We start from the raw sequence: 16,174 nt of genomic DNA, 5'->3' as shown, positions 1-16,174 counted from the left end.
CACACTATCATACAAAAGACCCAAACAAAGTTATCTAACTTCTGTGATTACGTGACATGTTAAATATCTTCCCTGTCCTAGCACTGCATGTGGTACTGTTATGGCAACAAATATAAACTCGCCAATAAGTTTGGTGAAGGCGTAACCAAAGCCAAACCTAAATGACTTTATTTTTGTTGTATCATGTGGTGTGATCTTCTGGTAACTCTCCATTCAGAGGTTGTTTACGTTGGCGGTATGGTTAAAATGGTTTGGCACTGTTACACAGGCACAGGCTAAAACATACACACACACTCACTCACACACAACAAAAATATCACTCACACCCACCCAAAAACACTCCTCAGAGATTTGTTAGGCAGATTAAAATGGTTGGAGAGTGAGCATGAATTTTGACCCACAAAAGAGCCTGTGGTTCTCTGCAGGAATTTACAGCTCTCCCTGGATAAATCAGCCGAGATCACACTCATGCACTTTCTGAATTACTCCCACTGCTAAAATTTGCTCAACATAACCCTGCAGAATAATAAAATCCCTGAAAACAAGACCACGAACGTGCATTTTTTCTAGTTAAACCTCTGCACTAAAAGAAAATAGTTATTAAGAGAGTGCCAAAACTTTTTGATGATGGGTGAGTCCATGTGAGTTGCTTTGTGTCATTCCACTCACACACGTCACTGAAAGACTGAGATTTCGCAACCAGTTAGTGTGTGTCCACTGTGAATTTCCTTCTGATTTTGTCACTAATGCATCATTTAGTAGCTTCTGAGTGGAAGGTGGGGAGTGCGACACTATGACTGGGGTTTCAGGAATCAGGAATGCAGGTTGAAAGTCATTTCATGTGACCACATAGTGATGAGTCAGGACCATGAGCTGCTGCCTGGAATAGCAGCTCATCTGTGGTGTGGCAAAGTGAGGGAGACAGAGAGAGGTTATAATGTATTTCATAAGGACAGCAAGGTGACCGCAGTGCTGGGAATGGAATTGGCGCATGACGCTTTCCAGGGCAAGGTTCACACCATCATTAGAGTAGATTTCAAGTAGGTAAAACACAGAAATTTTAGTTGATTACAAAATCATTTATTGAATCAAAATCGGGTAGACAAAAAACTGTGCAACCTTCACAAAAACAATGTGCACTTAAAACTTAGAAAGCATTAGCTTATAAAACTTTCACTAACTGTGGAAAAGCTTTCGATCAAAGCTTTAAATCAAATCTCTCAATGTGAACATCTTTCTTCACTTTACAAAAATATACAGTGCTACAATGTGCTGTAGGCTATAAGTGTTGAGAAGAAAAAAAACAGCAGAAATGAAACAATCTCTTCTTGTAAAAAAAAACAAAAAAAAAAACAATGTAGAAATGTTTCTGAAGATAAAACGAAACAGTAAAATGCTTTTTTTGAAAGATAAAACTGAAGGCAAATTTAAATAACTCACAATAAAACTAAGATTCTAACTTCTTTTTGTCAAAAAAGCTTCACTGCAGCGAACATTTAAACTGAATATGTATGCTTTAGGTTTATTTCTTTCTACATTGAATTAGCGTCACTCAGCTCCTCTATCATCCAGAGCTACTCCAAATACTCCTACAGAGGAGCAGAAGAAGAATGCGGTAAGACTTTCTTACATCAACAAAATGAATAACTTGCTCTACGGATTCTTTCTGGCCTCTGGTTTGCATTGCAAAGCCAGTGCACACTGGTAAAGGCTTGTTGATAACTAAACTAATCTCTTTGTTCATGGTGACATCCACCATTAGTAATTTTAATAACAGTGCTGAAAAACTCTGAAAAGTCGAATGAAGGAAAAGGTTTATCTTCGTAATATTGAACATAAAAGGCACTGTCAGTCAACTATCTCGACCATACAATTATACATTTCAGCAGAGCACCAACAGTGCTTAACATCGTTTTTAGATTTCAAACAGCAGCAAAAATAAACATTAGAAGCTGAAACAAGAGCACATTGAGCTAACAGGCACTTATCACTCACTACTTTCTTCATCTCCCTATAGAAGTTGGCATCATGAATCAGTTATGGATAAAATGATACACTTTGAAAATCAAATGTATTCAATAGATCTTTCTATTGTCTCAAGAGATCAACTTCTTCATCTTATTTTGTCAAACAAATATTATGTCATAAATCTGGAAACATCAGATCAAACTTATTGCACCGCATGACGAGTTTTTACAGCAAACTTCATTTACATAACACTGACGGAGCAACAGTATAAGGCATCCTTTAACTTAAAATAAAAAATATGTTAAAGTAGAGTGAAAAAATTAAAATCTGCTTTCATTGGCACATATATCGTACAACATTCCAGTTTAAATCACTGAATTCAAGTACAGATGGCGAGATTTTCTTAGAAACAGCAATTTGAAACAAAGATGGACATTTAGTTTCTGCAGCGAGCGACAGTCTGAGGCAAACTGAGCAAACAAAGACACCTTTTCACAGACGGATGGTCTGGAGTTAGAGAGCAACAATTCACCTTGCATGAGGAAATGTTTGACTAATTCAACTTTATACAGGTCTTTAAGGATGAGCAGGTTAGTTAAAGCACAGCCATTATTCCCCCAAATCATTCCTTTTCATAACAAAAAAAAATCCAGTTTTCTAAATGTCTGCTGCATGAATATTCAAATAAAAAACTGAAATGTAATGTGTTCATCATTCCCTCGTTGTGGCCTTCCCCTCTTACTGCTGAGGGAGTGTTGAGGAGGTTGCTTGGATTGTTCCCAGTCGGCCGTTTACTTTGAGCGTCTTTGTGGGCACAGCGACCTAGTTAAAAGAGACATAACATGTCATGTTTGTAGTCCTCCATTGGTGATGACAGGAGTGATAGTTCATGGCATGTTGGAAAGAATATCAGCTTTGTGGAGTCTGATGACATATATAAAGAAAAAGGGTCTGGAATGAGGAGATTTGTGAGTTAATGTGTAATAAAAATAAGTATTTTTAACACTATTTACTCTCTGCTGTTACTTCTGTTTATTCAATTTATGTGGAAACATCTAAGTAACTATGATTGTAGTCCAAAGGTAAATTTGGTCAAACACTGTATATAATAGACAGTTCCTGTAACCATACCAGTGTGATAAACTATTCTTCTTCTTCTTTTTTTTTTACCTTGACATGTTTCGACTACAAAGTTCCTGCAGATTGCATGAAGTTGGTAGCCGAAACATGTCAAGGATAAAAAAAAATGAAGGAATCACAGTGGTCTGCTTACGAGAACTGTCTTACTTTAATAAATTCTGATTTTAGTTTAGCTGCTGACCGGAAAATGAACTTTATCCTCACGAAAATATTGACCTATGCAAGTCAGATGAGTCTGTGAATGAGTTACAATCTGGTGTTTATTTTCAGATCCCAGGCTGCACCCCAGGAGAGCTTTGTTCTGCCAATGATGTCTTCCAATGCGGCGAGACGTGAGAAAGAGACCAAAGAAGAGAAAAGGAATGTGGACACAGGTTCAAATAATATATTTTTTGAAGCTGTGTCTGGCTTTCTGGCCTGTTCAGTCTCTGAATATTTCATGCCTGGCTCTGTTTTCCATTCCCTCTTTCTCTAATAAAAGTCTGTGGATGAGAAAAATCCATTTCAATCCTCTTCACTAGCTGTGGTATGCTAAATTTAACAATGCTCATTACAACTTTGTTCTATATTTTGTTTCTTCACAGCGTTTTTTAAATGTATACGCACACACAAGTAGATGGAAATTTGGGTGCCAGTTTCCTCTGATGTAATCTGATCAAATTGGTCGTCTTTGTTTTTATGTAGCAGCAGAAGATTCAAAAGCATCAAAGCAGACTCTGGTGTGTGAAAAGATGCTGTCTGTTTTCTCTGTTTGTACCTTTTTCAGCCTTTCAGCAGCAGATCCAGAGCGAATGGCCTCCAGCATCGCCTCCCTGGCCAAGGCAGGGTCCATGAGGGCGTTCGCACTTGGATTTGTCACACTGCTTGGCTTACCCTTGGGCAAGACAGGAGGAGGAGGTGGAGGTGCAAGCAGGGGAGCTGGTGGTGGAGGTGGTGGGGTGAAGACAGGAGGAGAAGTGCAAGTCAAAGAGGGAGGAGAGGGGGAGGAGGGACATCCTGCACCGCTCTTGTCCTCAGACGCCTTCCTGAACTTCTCAAGCTCACAAGCCGCCTCAGATTTGGTCTGCAGGACACAAAGGGGAGAGACAAAGGTAACTCTAGACACACAAACACAGGCGGGAGGCCAGCTGCTCGCACATATGTGCATCTGAACTCACACACATGGACGCACATGAGAATTACCCACTACTCCAAACACATTCTTTCTGTACTACTCCTTTCGTGATTTTTGTTTTTGTTGTTTTATAATTATGTACACAGTCTTTTCAATACCCTTTTAGTCCATTCTGTAATCTAAGTTATTTATCCACATCTTTAGAAGGAGCACAACATTTCTGAGGCAGATTTAGTCATGCAGCATTCCTGAGATTCCAGTTCTGGTAAGGAACCTCCAGAATAGAACCGCAGATGTTTCAGCTTCAGCGGCACGTCTGCCCCTTTCATTCGACACGGGTCCTTACATGACAGCAAACCACAGCTCTGAGTCCACTCACAGACATGGGAATTAACACAGAGTAACTTTAAGTTCATGCATGGTTCTGTGAGATGCTGACGAGCTGACAATAAAAGAAAATAGTTCAGCATATTTTCATTGAGAACATTCTTCTTTTCTCAAGTACAAGTTCAATAAATACATGTTATCCTTTTTTGATACATAAATTAAACATCCTTAATACGTGTCAGTGTGATACCTGAAAATGCTGCCCTGTGCTTATCCTACATTCCTGACTATCCAGGAATGCTAACACTGTTAGGTAACAGTAAAGAGAATGTGCTGCTTATGTTGGGGAAATGTCTTAACTTATGCTGGTATTTGGTCACAACATGCAGTGAAACTCAATAACTTTTAAATTTTGAATGTCTTGTGTAGCTGATGGAGGAGACAGATTGTCACCAAAACCTGTTGGATTCATCCTCTGGGGACTTGGAACACCTGGAGCAGAATCTATCCCATTGAATTATCTTTTAGATTTATCAAACAAGCATTCATTGGAGAAGATAACCACCAGTACCCCTGGATACTGGGGTACTGATGGTTATACCACTCTAAATGAAACTGTGTTGGCCATGCCATAATGTTACATCCAAAGCGTTGAGAGTACTTTACCTTCCTCAGCCTTCCTGTGATGCTTTGGGCTCTAATGGCAGCAAGGAGGGCTGACCTCTCATTCTCCTCCTCAACATATGACGCCTTCTTGATGTTGCTGGGACCTGAAGTGGTTATCTATGGTAGAAATACAAAAAAAAAAAAGAAATATAAAACCTACGTTAACATTCTGGTGAAACAAAGAGAAGTACTGGCTGATTGGTCACCTCTTTCTAGGACCCTTTCTGGCAAAGCAATGTGCTGTGCTTATTCTTATCTCACCTTCTTGAGTCTCTCTCTGCCTCCACCTGTCTGAATTGCCTCCATCAGGCTGCTATGGAGAGATGTCTCTTTTTCAACAGATCTGCAGATCACAGGTTTGAACTTTTTAACCGGACCAAACAGTGTCACAGGTGAGGGATCGGGCGTCATAGCACTGTCTGTCACTGTTTCAGAGGGCTGTGGTGTCACATCGCGTGTTAGATGGTTGGTTGTCTTCACTGTGTCCTTTGCATCCTGAGACCAAGATGAGGAGATTTTAGCAAATATCTTGAAATGTATCAATTAAAAAGACATGAAATCTTAAGAGTACCAGTTTTACTCACACATCCTTTGAACACAATCTTGGGAGCTGTGGGTGGTTTGGGAGATGAAGCTGCTGGACTCCTTAGCGCTGGGCTGGGGCTTCTCTGACGATTATGTTTAGTATCATCTTTTCCATTATTGGCGGTTGCCTTCATTTGGGTGGGGCCACTGAACTGGAGGAGCATGTTCTTGGTCGTTTCTGTTTGCAGTGTAACAGATACGCCTTTGGTGGATCCAAAACTGTTTCCAAATCCTTCCTTGTCCAGTTTCACTTCTCCAAAATCTCTCTGGCTATCTGACACGTACTCTGGATAGCTTATGGACCTTTTAGGAGCAGGAAAGTTGAATTTTGAAGCAGATTCATTCTCCTTGTTTTCTGAAAATGATGACTGGGAAGACAATAGTGGATTCACATGTATGGACCGTCCTGATCTCTGGAAACCAGAAGTTTGCATTTTCAGAGAAGTAGAGGAGTCAGGGATGAAGCTGGGTGTGACTGGAGTCTTCGGGGTGTATTTATTGATGGCAGATGCCACGTATTGGCTGGAGGTTCGTCTGGATGTTTTAAGGAAAGACAGGTCTTTTTTCAGGTTTGGAAGGATGGGAGGTGGAAGCCCAGGTTTAGAGCTTGGTTGCTGAATGACTTTGGACACAGAAATCTTGCTCTCCACCTCTTCCTGCTCTTCTCTTGAAATTTTGATGTCCACTGGCTCATTAGCGACTTTAGGTTGGGCTTGCTCTGAAGGTTTATGAAATGAAAACTGAGTAGTTTTTACATCTTCAGTGTTAAAAATCTTCCCTGAATTCTCTCCAGACGCAGCAGGCAAACTTTTCAGGCCATCAGTGCTCTCCTTCGCTTTGTCAATGACACCTTTGTTATGGGGAACGGCACTTTCTTGTCTCTCGTTTGAGCTCCAAAAAGCTTTGGCTTTTCCAAGAAGCGGAGACCTCTCACCGCTATTGATTCCTGACTCAGATGAACCTCCAAACTTGTTACGGAAGATAGCACCAGACTTCACCATGTTTCCTTGATCGTCGATTTTGATGGCACCAACAGTTAAACGGGAAGCTGGCTCTTCTGCAGCCTGGATGACAGGGGGTTTGGGGGGAATCACGGTAAAAGTGTTCATGCCGAAGCGTGATGTGACACTGCGAGTGATTTTACCGTATGATGCATTTGAGCTGGAGTTGTTTTGGTACACTCTTTGCATCTCCTCTTCTCGATTTGCAGATCTCTCATGAAAAGACTGAGCACTGTTTTTTACAGGATCAGGTTTGATTTCAATGTTTGTGCTACGCTGTAATGTGTCAGATTTCACTGCTGATGGTTTATCCTTTTTTACCTTGTTGGTTTCAGTGATACTGGTCTCTTTAATTCTCATTTCTGGCGTCTTTTCGACCTTTTTATCACCTCTAGACTTGTTCTCCTGTGACTTTGTGTGCTCCTTGGGTTCGGTCAACTGCTTAGTTTCTGTACTGCTGCTGTTATTACTGTCAGCAGCTGTACAAGCATTGTTGTTTTTGTTCTCTGGCTCAGCACTGGACTGATGACAAAATCCTGGACCTGAGATAAAATGGGGAAGAAAAAAGTCACTAAGTATGAGTGCATGAAAACTGGAGGACAGAATCCTTTCAATCGTTGCAAATACTAGTCCAATCGACTTCATGAAACAGGGGTGGCATTATTCATACCTTTGCTGCTTCTCGACTCAGTCCTGGTTAGTATATTTGAGGTGTTTTCTATAGTGCTGTGTTCAAAGTCCTCCAGCACTTCATCTATGGCTGTGACTGGCACATCCATGTCCACTACAGACACAGGCACCTGATTACTGTCTGCAGACATGGTGTAAGAGACCTTCTCCGCTGTGGGAATATGTGTGTGGGCTGGAAAAGGGGAACAAAGTATAAAAATAAATACATAAATACATTTATTAATTTGATCCTAAATACAGGAATGAGTTTAACCCTTTAAACCTTTTATTACAACAAACTGAAGGCATTATTCAACACAGATTGAAATTTTAGATACATAGTGCTCACCTGCAAGGTCTGCTTCCAAATCTGCCAAAGTCTGATGGAGTTGAGCGGTGACATCTTGGTCATCCTCATAGCTGTCTTCAAGCTTTCCTGTCTTCTCCTTCTGGCTGATGTCATTGTGTCTGAGGTGCGACATGAAAGAATGTGCCGGTAAGACCTCCACACCCGTTTGAATTGGGGCAGCCGTAACACTTTAATCTCCATGACTCAGTAATTTTATTAACAGTTACCACCAAGCAGCTTTTATAAACTGCTCATTTGAAGCACATGTCACATTTAACAGATTTCCCATTACCTACAGGCCACAGAAACCAAAAGGCTAAAAGCAGTTCAGTAGAAGAAAAAGAAACAGTTCTGGTATTTTAAAATATTTTCATCTTATTCAGGGAGATTTTTGTTTTTATTGGAGCCTGGTGGCTTTGAAACATGTAGCTTTCACAGTATTATTGCCACAGTTTAAACTTCCTTCACTCTCTTCTTCGGTTCAACGGAGCATTCCCATGAGTTACTGACATATTAGCCATAACAAATTGCTACAAAAGGCCAAACCAAATAGAATTTGTCTTCCGAGAGACTTGGACCAGTCCTCCTTTTCCTCAACAGTTCTGAGAAAGTAGGGTTACAGCGCTTTCCTGGAATACTGAGGGGCCAGCAGCACCGGGCCAGGCCCTGGATACATAAAGTTTGTCTGAGTCAGAGCAGTGATCTGAGATGCTGGTCTGGACATGGTAAGATACACATTTCACAACTTTAGAGGTGAAAAGTGATCTGGGCCAGCTTTCATTCTCCAGACAGGCCTTTGATAAAAGGCCGAAAACCACGACCATGGAAGCTAAGAAGTGAAGTTTTTAAGGGCGCCAGCTCTGGCTACAAATCAAATATAACACATGGCAGGGACTGCTCTTGGTTTAAGGGCTGGAACAGTTAAAACTGTGGACAGACTGAAGCAGTGATGGATCACTCTGAGTGTAAACATAGGTGTCATTCAGATCGCATAAAGCAAGTAAAGCACTAATCTTTTCTATGAAGGTATTGGTTAACAAATGAACAGGGAAATAAGTAGCACATGCATCTTGCCTTCCAAGAAACAAGGACCTTTTAAGTTGATTAGAAAACAAAAAAGAGCATTATGGGAAAATTCAAGGTCAGATCTGGGGAGGAGTCGGCAAGTAGCAAATAACAGGAAGCATAGCAAAGAGATGAGGGTTTCAGGTCAACACTGTGTGTAATCTATTTCTCTGTTAGGGCCAGTAAAGATGTACTCTCATCTATCATGATTGCAAAAGATCAAAAGTGAGGCAAATTCAAATACTTAATTTGCTTAATCTGAGGCCATTCCTTCTACTCTAGTCATGTCTTTACCTGTGTCTTGATCCCCAGGTGGCACATCCCTCATCACTGTCACTGGAATTGTCCCGCACTGGTCCCAGCAGTCTCTCCCCCCTTCCTCCTGTACTTCCATCCAGGGACAAACTCCCATCAGGGGATGTGGGTTGGGTGTCGGATAGGGAGCTGATCATGCCTGAGTCCTCGCCCTCAGCCATACCCTCAGCATAACCCTGGTCTGGTAGGCTGCTACCACCACTGCTGCTGCCCAGAGACATGGTCTCCTCCTCGGGTATTTCTGGTTTCTGGCTGCTGGCTATTGCACTCTGCATGGAGTGAAGCCATGCTGAGAGAGGATAGAGAAATTAACACCATTATTAGAGAAACTAGCACCATTATTTGGCACTTTGACAGTGATTTCAGACTTTTAGCAACTATTAGCAACAACTACAGAATTCAATTTCCAATTCCATTTCTGTGAATGTGTCAAAAATGCACTCAAGCCATGCATGCCAACTCGTGCTATAGATACTACAGAAAACAACACTGACAATCTTCAGGTCTTGTCCTTTTAAAAGCAGCACAAGATGCAAGGTGAGAACAAAGAGCAAGAAATGGAATCATAAAGATGTTTGAACTAGCTTCAACAGTCATTTGTACGACACTCACACCAAGTAGAAAACACAGGCCAAATTTAAAAACCACAGCACTTGTGGCTTGATAAAACAGCATTAATGACGTGTGGATGCCCTCATTGTAAACAAACCCTTTTAATTAGATTTGCACACTGCTCTTTTTGGTTTAAGTGAAAGACAGGATTGCTTTATACCCTCTCATCTCTTGTGTACAGTCATGCTCTGGTCAGTCCCGTGGGCTTTGGGGAATTCGTTCAGTCTGTCACTGAACTCACTGAACTTTAAACCAAAAATTAATGTCTCATTGTTTGGCTTTTCAGAAGTTCCGCCAGAGTGCACGGCGTTGAGATATCAACAGGGGATCCTTTAAAAACGAGTTTAACAGTGAGTGACCCTGTTTTAAGCACCAGGTGTCCGTGAGTGTGTGCATGTATTCTGATATGATTTGTGCTTCTTGAATGTGTGTGTGCAGCATGTGTGTGTGCAGCATGTGTGTGTGTGTGTGTGGATGGGCCTGGCAGTTTTGGGCCTGATCCTAATGGTGTGGAGAGAACAGTCAGTTCCAGGAGATGTGGTGATGACTCACAAGGCTGTCCTCCCAGCTACTTCCCAGCAACAGCTTAGTCATGCCAGCTACAGCCACAATCAACACACACACACACACACACACACACACACACATTGGCACACAGACGCACAGACAAGTGCTCGTGTACTGTCTCATGCTTTGATATGTTTGCAAACATATGAAACAATCCCACAAGTAAACACTGACTGATCTACATCTTCCCCCTCGTCATGACCCGGAGTACATGCTTCAGTTAAAGCTAAATACAATGTGTCCACAGCAAGTCAATGCAGGGATGTGTTAGCCAAAACCATGCTTATAAATCCACAATCCCAGACTGAATTCCTTGAGTCTCGAACCGTTTAATGGATAAAAACTCTTCCAAACATACATCCTGTTCTGCAATGACAACACAGATCAGCTTCAAAGAAAACAGTTTGGTTCATGTAACCTGTGAACAACTCCAGAGTGTCATCAAGCAGGCCTCTTATTTTCACTCCAACTCCTTTTTTATAGAATTTGCAGATGACAAATTGAATTTTACATAAAAAAATTGGATTAGAGTAAATTGTAATCAGATCTTCTTGCACATTACCAGAATCTAACCATAATCATCTCAGAAATGTAGAGCTCATTGGGTCTGAGTAACAACAACTAGTGCATTCATCTAAAACAGTTCAAGTCATATGATTAAAACAAGGACAGAATTTCCTTAATGCCATTAATAGACACAAATGCCAGAGGGTAAAATCAAATAACAGAAAAAAATACGTTTCTCTGGTTGTATCCGAGTAAACTTTTTCATTTTATGATATATAACATTTTTCAGTCTTCCACATTAAATATTCTTTTTCAAGTTTTTCACTTGGAGAAATCAAAGATCAGATTGCAAATGATGCAAAGAAAAACAAGTTTGTATTCATTTTTAATGTCTTAACTTATGAAGAGTTCAGTGATCAATATTTGGTGGAAAAACTTTGGTTTTTTATTGTAGTTCCCATTCATCCTGACATGCTTGAAACCAATCTTTCTTTTTGCTATTGGGTGGCATGTTACTCTTGTAATTCAAGCAGCCAGTGTGCCTGTGTTACAGTGCTGAATCCAGGACTCAGCCTTGAGTCCTGTGATGATCAGCTTAGTTTTGTACTTGTGATTTCAGCATTGATCACAGTCAGACTCAGAAGATGAAAAGACTCAGACTAGTACAACTTTTTGATATTTAAGAAAACCTCTGAGGAGAGGATGGTGGAGAGTTCAAACTTAAACAGAAATCAGTCCAGTCTAAGATGAACCAAGATAATAAAGCAAGGCACCAAAGCTAGCCAACTTGGGCGATTGCTTAAGTTAGAGTAAAAAGCTACCCCTGGTTCCAGGATGTTTAGCTAGTTCAAACTCTGATTACTAGCGGACAGTGAGCTAAACACAATTTATATGAATCAAAATTGTAACATTTTTTTGCCTCTTAAAAAGTGTCCTGGGTACTTTCAGTTTTCTTCAAATGATTGAAATAATACTATTTGTTTTGCTCTGGAACTATATAGTTTATACAAAGGACATCCCAAAGGATGGGCCAATTTGGGCTCTATCAATATTGTTCATGCAAGCATTGAACAAACAGTGTTCCTGTGGCTATAACTTTCATGATAATGTTTATAAAAATGTGCTCCAACAAATCACCACACACAACAGATACGTTCTTTTTTTTAAACTAAGCTGAGTCGTCTTTGGTAAGAGGTCTTTTATTTCTGTTATTTCTCATTTGTCTTAACACTGTGACCTAAAAGCGAAGTGTCATTGATAGATCACCATGTCTGTAACTTGAAAAAACAGCATGCATTTCAGGTCAAAGGTTTCTAAATCAGGCAATAACACCCAACACTGAGAGACACGCATATGCTGTCCAACTATTGATTCACAGATATCACATCACTAGAATATTGGTTGATAGATATCACATGGCCTTGCCTCATCGCCTCCTTTCAGTGTGTCAGTCATCAATCACACTGTAAGCGATACGTCCAGGGTTTAGCTCATCTGTCATTGTATAACCATCTGACCACATTCTGTGCGTCCACTTTTAACTCATCCCTGATCTCATGCCTTATCAATAACAACCAGCGGATCTAGTTTAAATTTGAAACCAACAACAGTATGTACATACATCAAAAAAGAGTGAGGAGAGAAATTGCTACAAGATTGAAAATGGAGAGGATGACTTGCTTTCACTCCATGCGTTTTGTGTCTTTAATAAAACCAAATCCAAAACATCATAATCATTGTGGCACATCAGGTGAAAGCAAGTAACAGAAAACAAGCTCATGACAGTAGAGTCCTCAGAACAAATAAAAAAGAACAGAACAGTAGAAAATGTCTCAAATGAGTGGGACAAGGACGGTGACCATCAAAGAGAGGTCCAGCAGAAATCAGAAAGACAGAAACAAAGCAAATGGGACCGATGTAACAGATTTCTGGATGTAGGAAGAATGAAAGGAGTCTTCAGGAGTGTTTGGCGCGCAGATGCACAGGCCCACAGCAGTACACTACAGAGAGCAGGGCGCAGGGATGGGGAGAGGAGAAAAGAACAGAGAAGATTTGAGAAGGCTCGATCATAAATGTTGCACTTGATGGAGACAGAAAAGAAAAAGGCCTGCAGTGAAAAACTGGGAGAAAAGAAGGGTGAAGAGTGCACATACAGAAAATAAAGTGGCTTACATATGGTTCAACATCACTCAACATCGTCCTGCATTATTTTCTATCTAATATACCAGCATGTACAGTTTAAAGGGCACTCATGCTGATTGGTGTTGACCCTAGCCCTGACCTCATGGACCCAGAAGAAATAACATGGCTTACAAGCTGACATTTATAGATATGAAGCACCTTGACCTCACATGGAGTCAGTATCACTTAACAGCTCAGGTGCCCAGCTCGCTGATGGAGAGAGGGAAAGCATGTGAGGACAGAGGGCAGAATTTACATTAACACACACTCATGCACACAGAAAGGTTTGGCAGTGAAGGAGAGCTGCAGGAGTAGCATTTCTGGTGGGGAAAATAAAATGTAGGTTAGGAAACAGGAGAGAAGCTTCTGGGGAAGAAAAGAGGAGTGTGAGAGAAGGGAGAGGCAGTCCATCTGGAACCTACACTGGGGAGCTGCTTCTTCCACAGGACTCTCTGGGGGGTTGCTTTGTGTGGGAGGGGGAGATGGGGAAGTGGGGGGAAGAAGCTGGGGTGACTCCTGGGTTGGGTACCGACGAGGTTTGGGTGGTACTGGTCGATCAAAAGATCCTGAAAAACAAAGCACTGACGGTCATGTTTGGAAATGTTGGGAATATTGGCACAGAAATCTTTCATGCAAACATATTATCAAACAGAGAGACATAAGAAACAGCAGTAATCACCATGGTCTTTGATTCAGTGTCTGTGTTTTTGTGCTACACTTGTTATTCAGACTGTGGCTTCTTTATCCTTGGTTTTATGGCAGATAAAGTTTGAGTTTCTGTGGGCAGAGCCTCTTCCTTTGTCTGCACATCCATGAAGGTTATCACTGTAGGAGTAATGTAAGCTACTGGAGTGTTTACAGCACATTCATATTTGAGTGTTTACTTCTGCTGCTGTGGAACTCTAAACTTATTGTGAAGCTTAACTTTTGCAATAAAAGAAATGCCTGCTGCACTATGAAACACTTCTGAAAATACTTAAAAGGAATTTGTTTATATGTGTTCATTGTATGGCTTCAAAATCTATAGTAAGCATAAAAGATTTACTATTTATCATGCTGGTATTTAAAGATTTTGCAGTTACTGTTGAAAAAATGTGTCTTATCCTACATAAAAATGACAAAAACAGAAAAATGATGGCCCAAATTGACCTGACTAAAGAATATATATACTTGTACAAGAGGCATCAAGTTTTTAAATACAACTTCTCTGAATAATAATGTGCACCATATGGCCTTTATATATGAAATACAAGAGATGGATGATGCTAAATGAAGTGTGGACTGACAAAACCAATCTGGATAACATATTGGGTCAAAGGGGCAAAAGCTTTAAAACAAGTGCAAAGAGTAGTGGTGAAAAATAGCAACTCTGTGTCCTTAAAAAAACAGCGATGCATCAGAGTGCTGAGTCTTAGTCAGCAGGTGCTGTCAATGTGCTGCTTCTTCTGTTTACTCCGTTGTCAACAACAGGAAGGAAGTGAAACAGCATGCAGGGTTTAGATGATAAACAACAACATCATAACCTTGACAGCGAGTGCTCTCTCTCACACACATGCACACACACACAGGTATACAACCACAGAAGTGATAAAAATGGATGCCTCTTTCAGGTCTATACAATGTATGCAAGAGAGAATGATGCCAAGTCACAAGAATTTGATGTCAATACATATTTCTATTCAGCTATGTTTGTCTTAGAGGGTGACCAATGAAATCACACAGAAATATACACTGCATTCACGCATTACGTGCTCTGTAATAGGGATGCACCGATTCCAATTTTTCTGGTCCTGATGCCTAGGCTTTGGGTATCGACTGATACCGATACTGATCCATGGTACCAGTGGCAAACCATAGACTGTAAAAAAAATGGACGTCCGCTTGCTTGGCTCGAAGTGAGGTCTCCACAAAAACTGCTCTCCCTGGTGGCTGGCTGCAGTATAGGTCAAAAAATCGATCTCCCCTGCCATTCCAGATGAGCTGTGGTCAAATTTTAAAACATTGATATACTTCATAGAAATGTTTCTCATGTCCGATTGATGTGGTGATTTGAAGATATCGTTTGGCTGTCTTTTAATCAAGTCCCCTTTTTTCTGAAAAGTTTCGTTTTCATTAGTTATAAGAGGTTAAAAACAAGGTTTTTACGTAACGTTTAACAAAGATTGACAGATGCCGTTCTCGTGTATTTTTTTCAGGGATTGTAAAATATGTCGGGGGGTAGAGTCAAAAAGTGATTAAACTCTCAAAAGAAAAAAAAACTATTATTTTTGTCACCCAGCTCCACTCAGATTCTCCCAGAATCCCTCACAGTCTCTACTGCGCAGACTCTGGCTGCAAACTGCCACAATGGTGGCGCCTGTGACTGGGGAATTTTGGCTTCAAAACCGTACAATGATAAATGGCGGAACCATGCTGTCCACTCTATATACAGTCTATGTGGCAAACTAGTGGTAAATAAACTTTTTACATGCCCTACTGTGGGATAACATTGGTGATATTGAGTTAAAGACAAAAAATGACTACAAATGGAATGACTGAAGTTAACACTTATTTAAATTGTCTTTAAACCCAGAAAGTGGTTAAAACAATGCTTTAGAACTTATAGAAACGACTATTTAACGGTTAAATTTTATACCCTGTAGACAATATCATAGTTTAGCCTTAGCATCAAGTTCGGGATGATCCATTCCCATTGATACCCAATCCAGCTTTGAGGGGCTGTATCCAGGCCATACCTGATACCATGATTGCATCAGTGCATTCCTACTGTCAAATCATTTTAATGACACAGCCTGTAAAATAGTAACATTTAGATGCTAAAATACAAAAAATAAAATGCATGAAGAAAATCTTCACTGGCTTCAGTTTCCAACAATAATAAAATCTGTGATTGACTGACATTGCCAAGTTCCTCCTGTCCAACACATCATATTCAGACCAACATGGCCATATCTGCACTACTTTATGGTAAACATCAAAAACCATTCAATAGAATCAAAATATTTATAGAAAATAATACTGAAGGGCTGTTTTGTGGTGTAAATTGACAGGTTTGCAGCTCTGACTCTACAGAATTGGAAATCTTTATCACAGGGCTTCTCAAAGTAA

General features: G+C 40.5%; 1 protein-coding gene across 4 annotated transcripts in view; it reads right to left on the bottom strand.

Annotated features, from left to right (window-relative positions):
- Positions 1 to 1,101: 1,101 nt before the first annotated feature.
- cobl (cordon-bleu WH2 repeat protein) overlaps positions 1,102 to 16,174 on the bottom strand; it is a 57,854-nt gene continuing 42,781 nt past the window's right edge. For 3 of the 4 annotated variants that reach the window (XM_074683534.1, XM_074683536.1, XM_074683535.1), the window contains 9 exons: positions 13,489 to 13,632; positions 9,179 to 9,488; positions 7,820 to 7,938; positions 7,472 to 7,663; positions 5,800 to 7,343; positions 5,477 to 5,710; positions 5,216 to 5,332; positions 3,866 to 4,171; positions 1,102 to 2,790 (listed from right to left, as the gene is read on the bottom strand). In XM_074683534.1, coding sequence (XP_074539635.1) covers positions 2,707 to 2,790; positions 3,866 to 4,171; positions 5,216 to 5,332; positions 5,477 to 5,710; positions 5,800 to 7,343; positions 7,472 to 7,663; positions 7,820 to 7,938; positions 9,179 to 9,488; positions 13,489 to 13,632 — 3,050 coding nt within the window. In that variant the 3' untranslated portion in view covers positions 1,102 to 2,706. The remainder of the gene's footprint in view (positions 2,791 to 3,865; positions 4,172 to 5,215; positions 5,333 to 5,476; positions 5,711 to 5,799; positions 7,344 to 7,471; positions 7,664 to 7,819; positions 7,939 to 9,178; positions 9,489 to 13,488; positions 13,633 to 16,174) is intronic. The other variant, XM_074683537.1, reaches the window with a different exon arrangement.

Source organism: Halichoeres trimaculatus, unplaced genomic scaffold (genome assembly GCF_033239565.1).
Source record: "Halichoeres trimaculatus isolate MK-OKI-2021-1 unplaced genomic scaffold, fHalTri1.1 fHalTri1_scaffold_12, whole genome shotgun sequence".
In the NCBI taxonomy this organism is placed as follows: domain Eukaryota; kingdom Metazoa; phylum Chordata; class Actinopteri; order Labriformes; family Labridae; genus Halichoeres; species Halichoeres trimaculatus.
The sequence above is the reverse complement of the archived record's forward strand: the minus strand, read 5'-3'. Positions and strand labels throughout refer to the sequence as shown.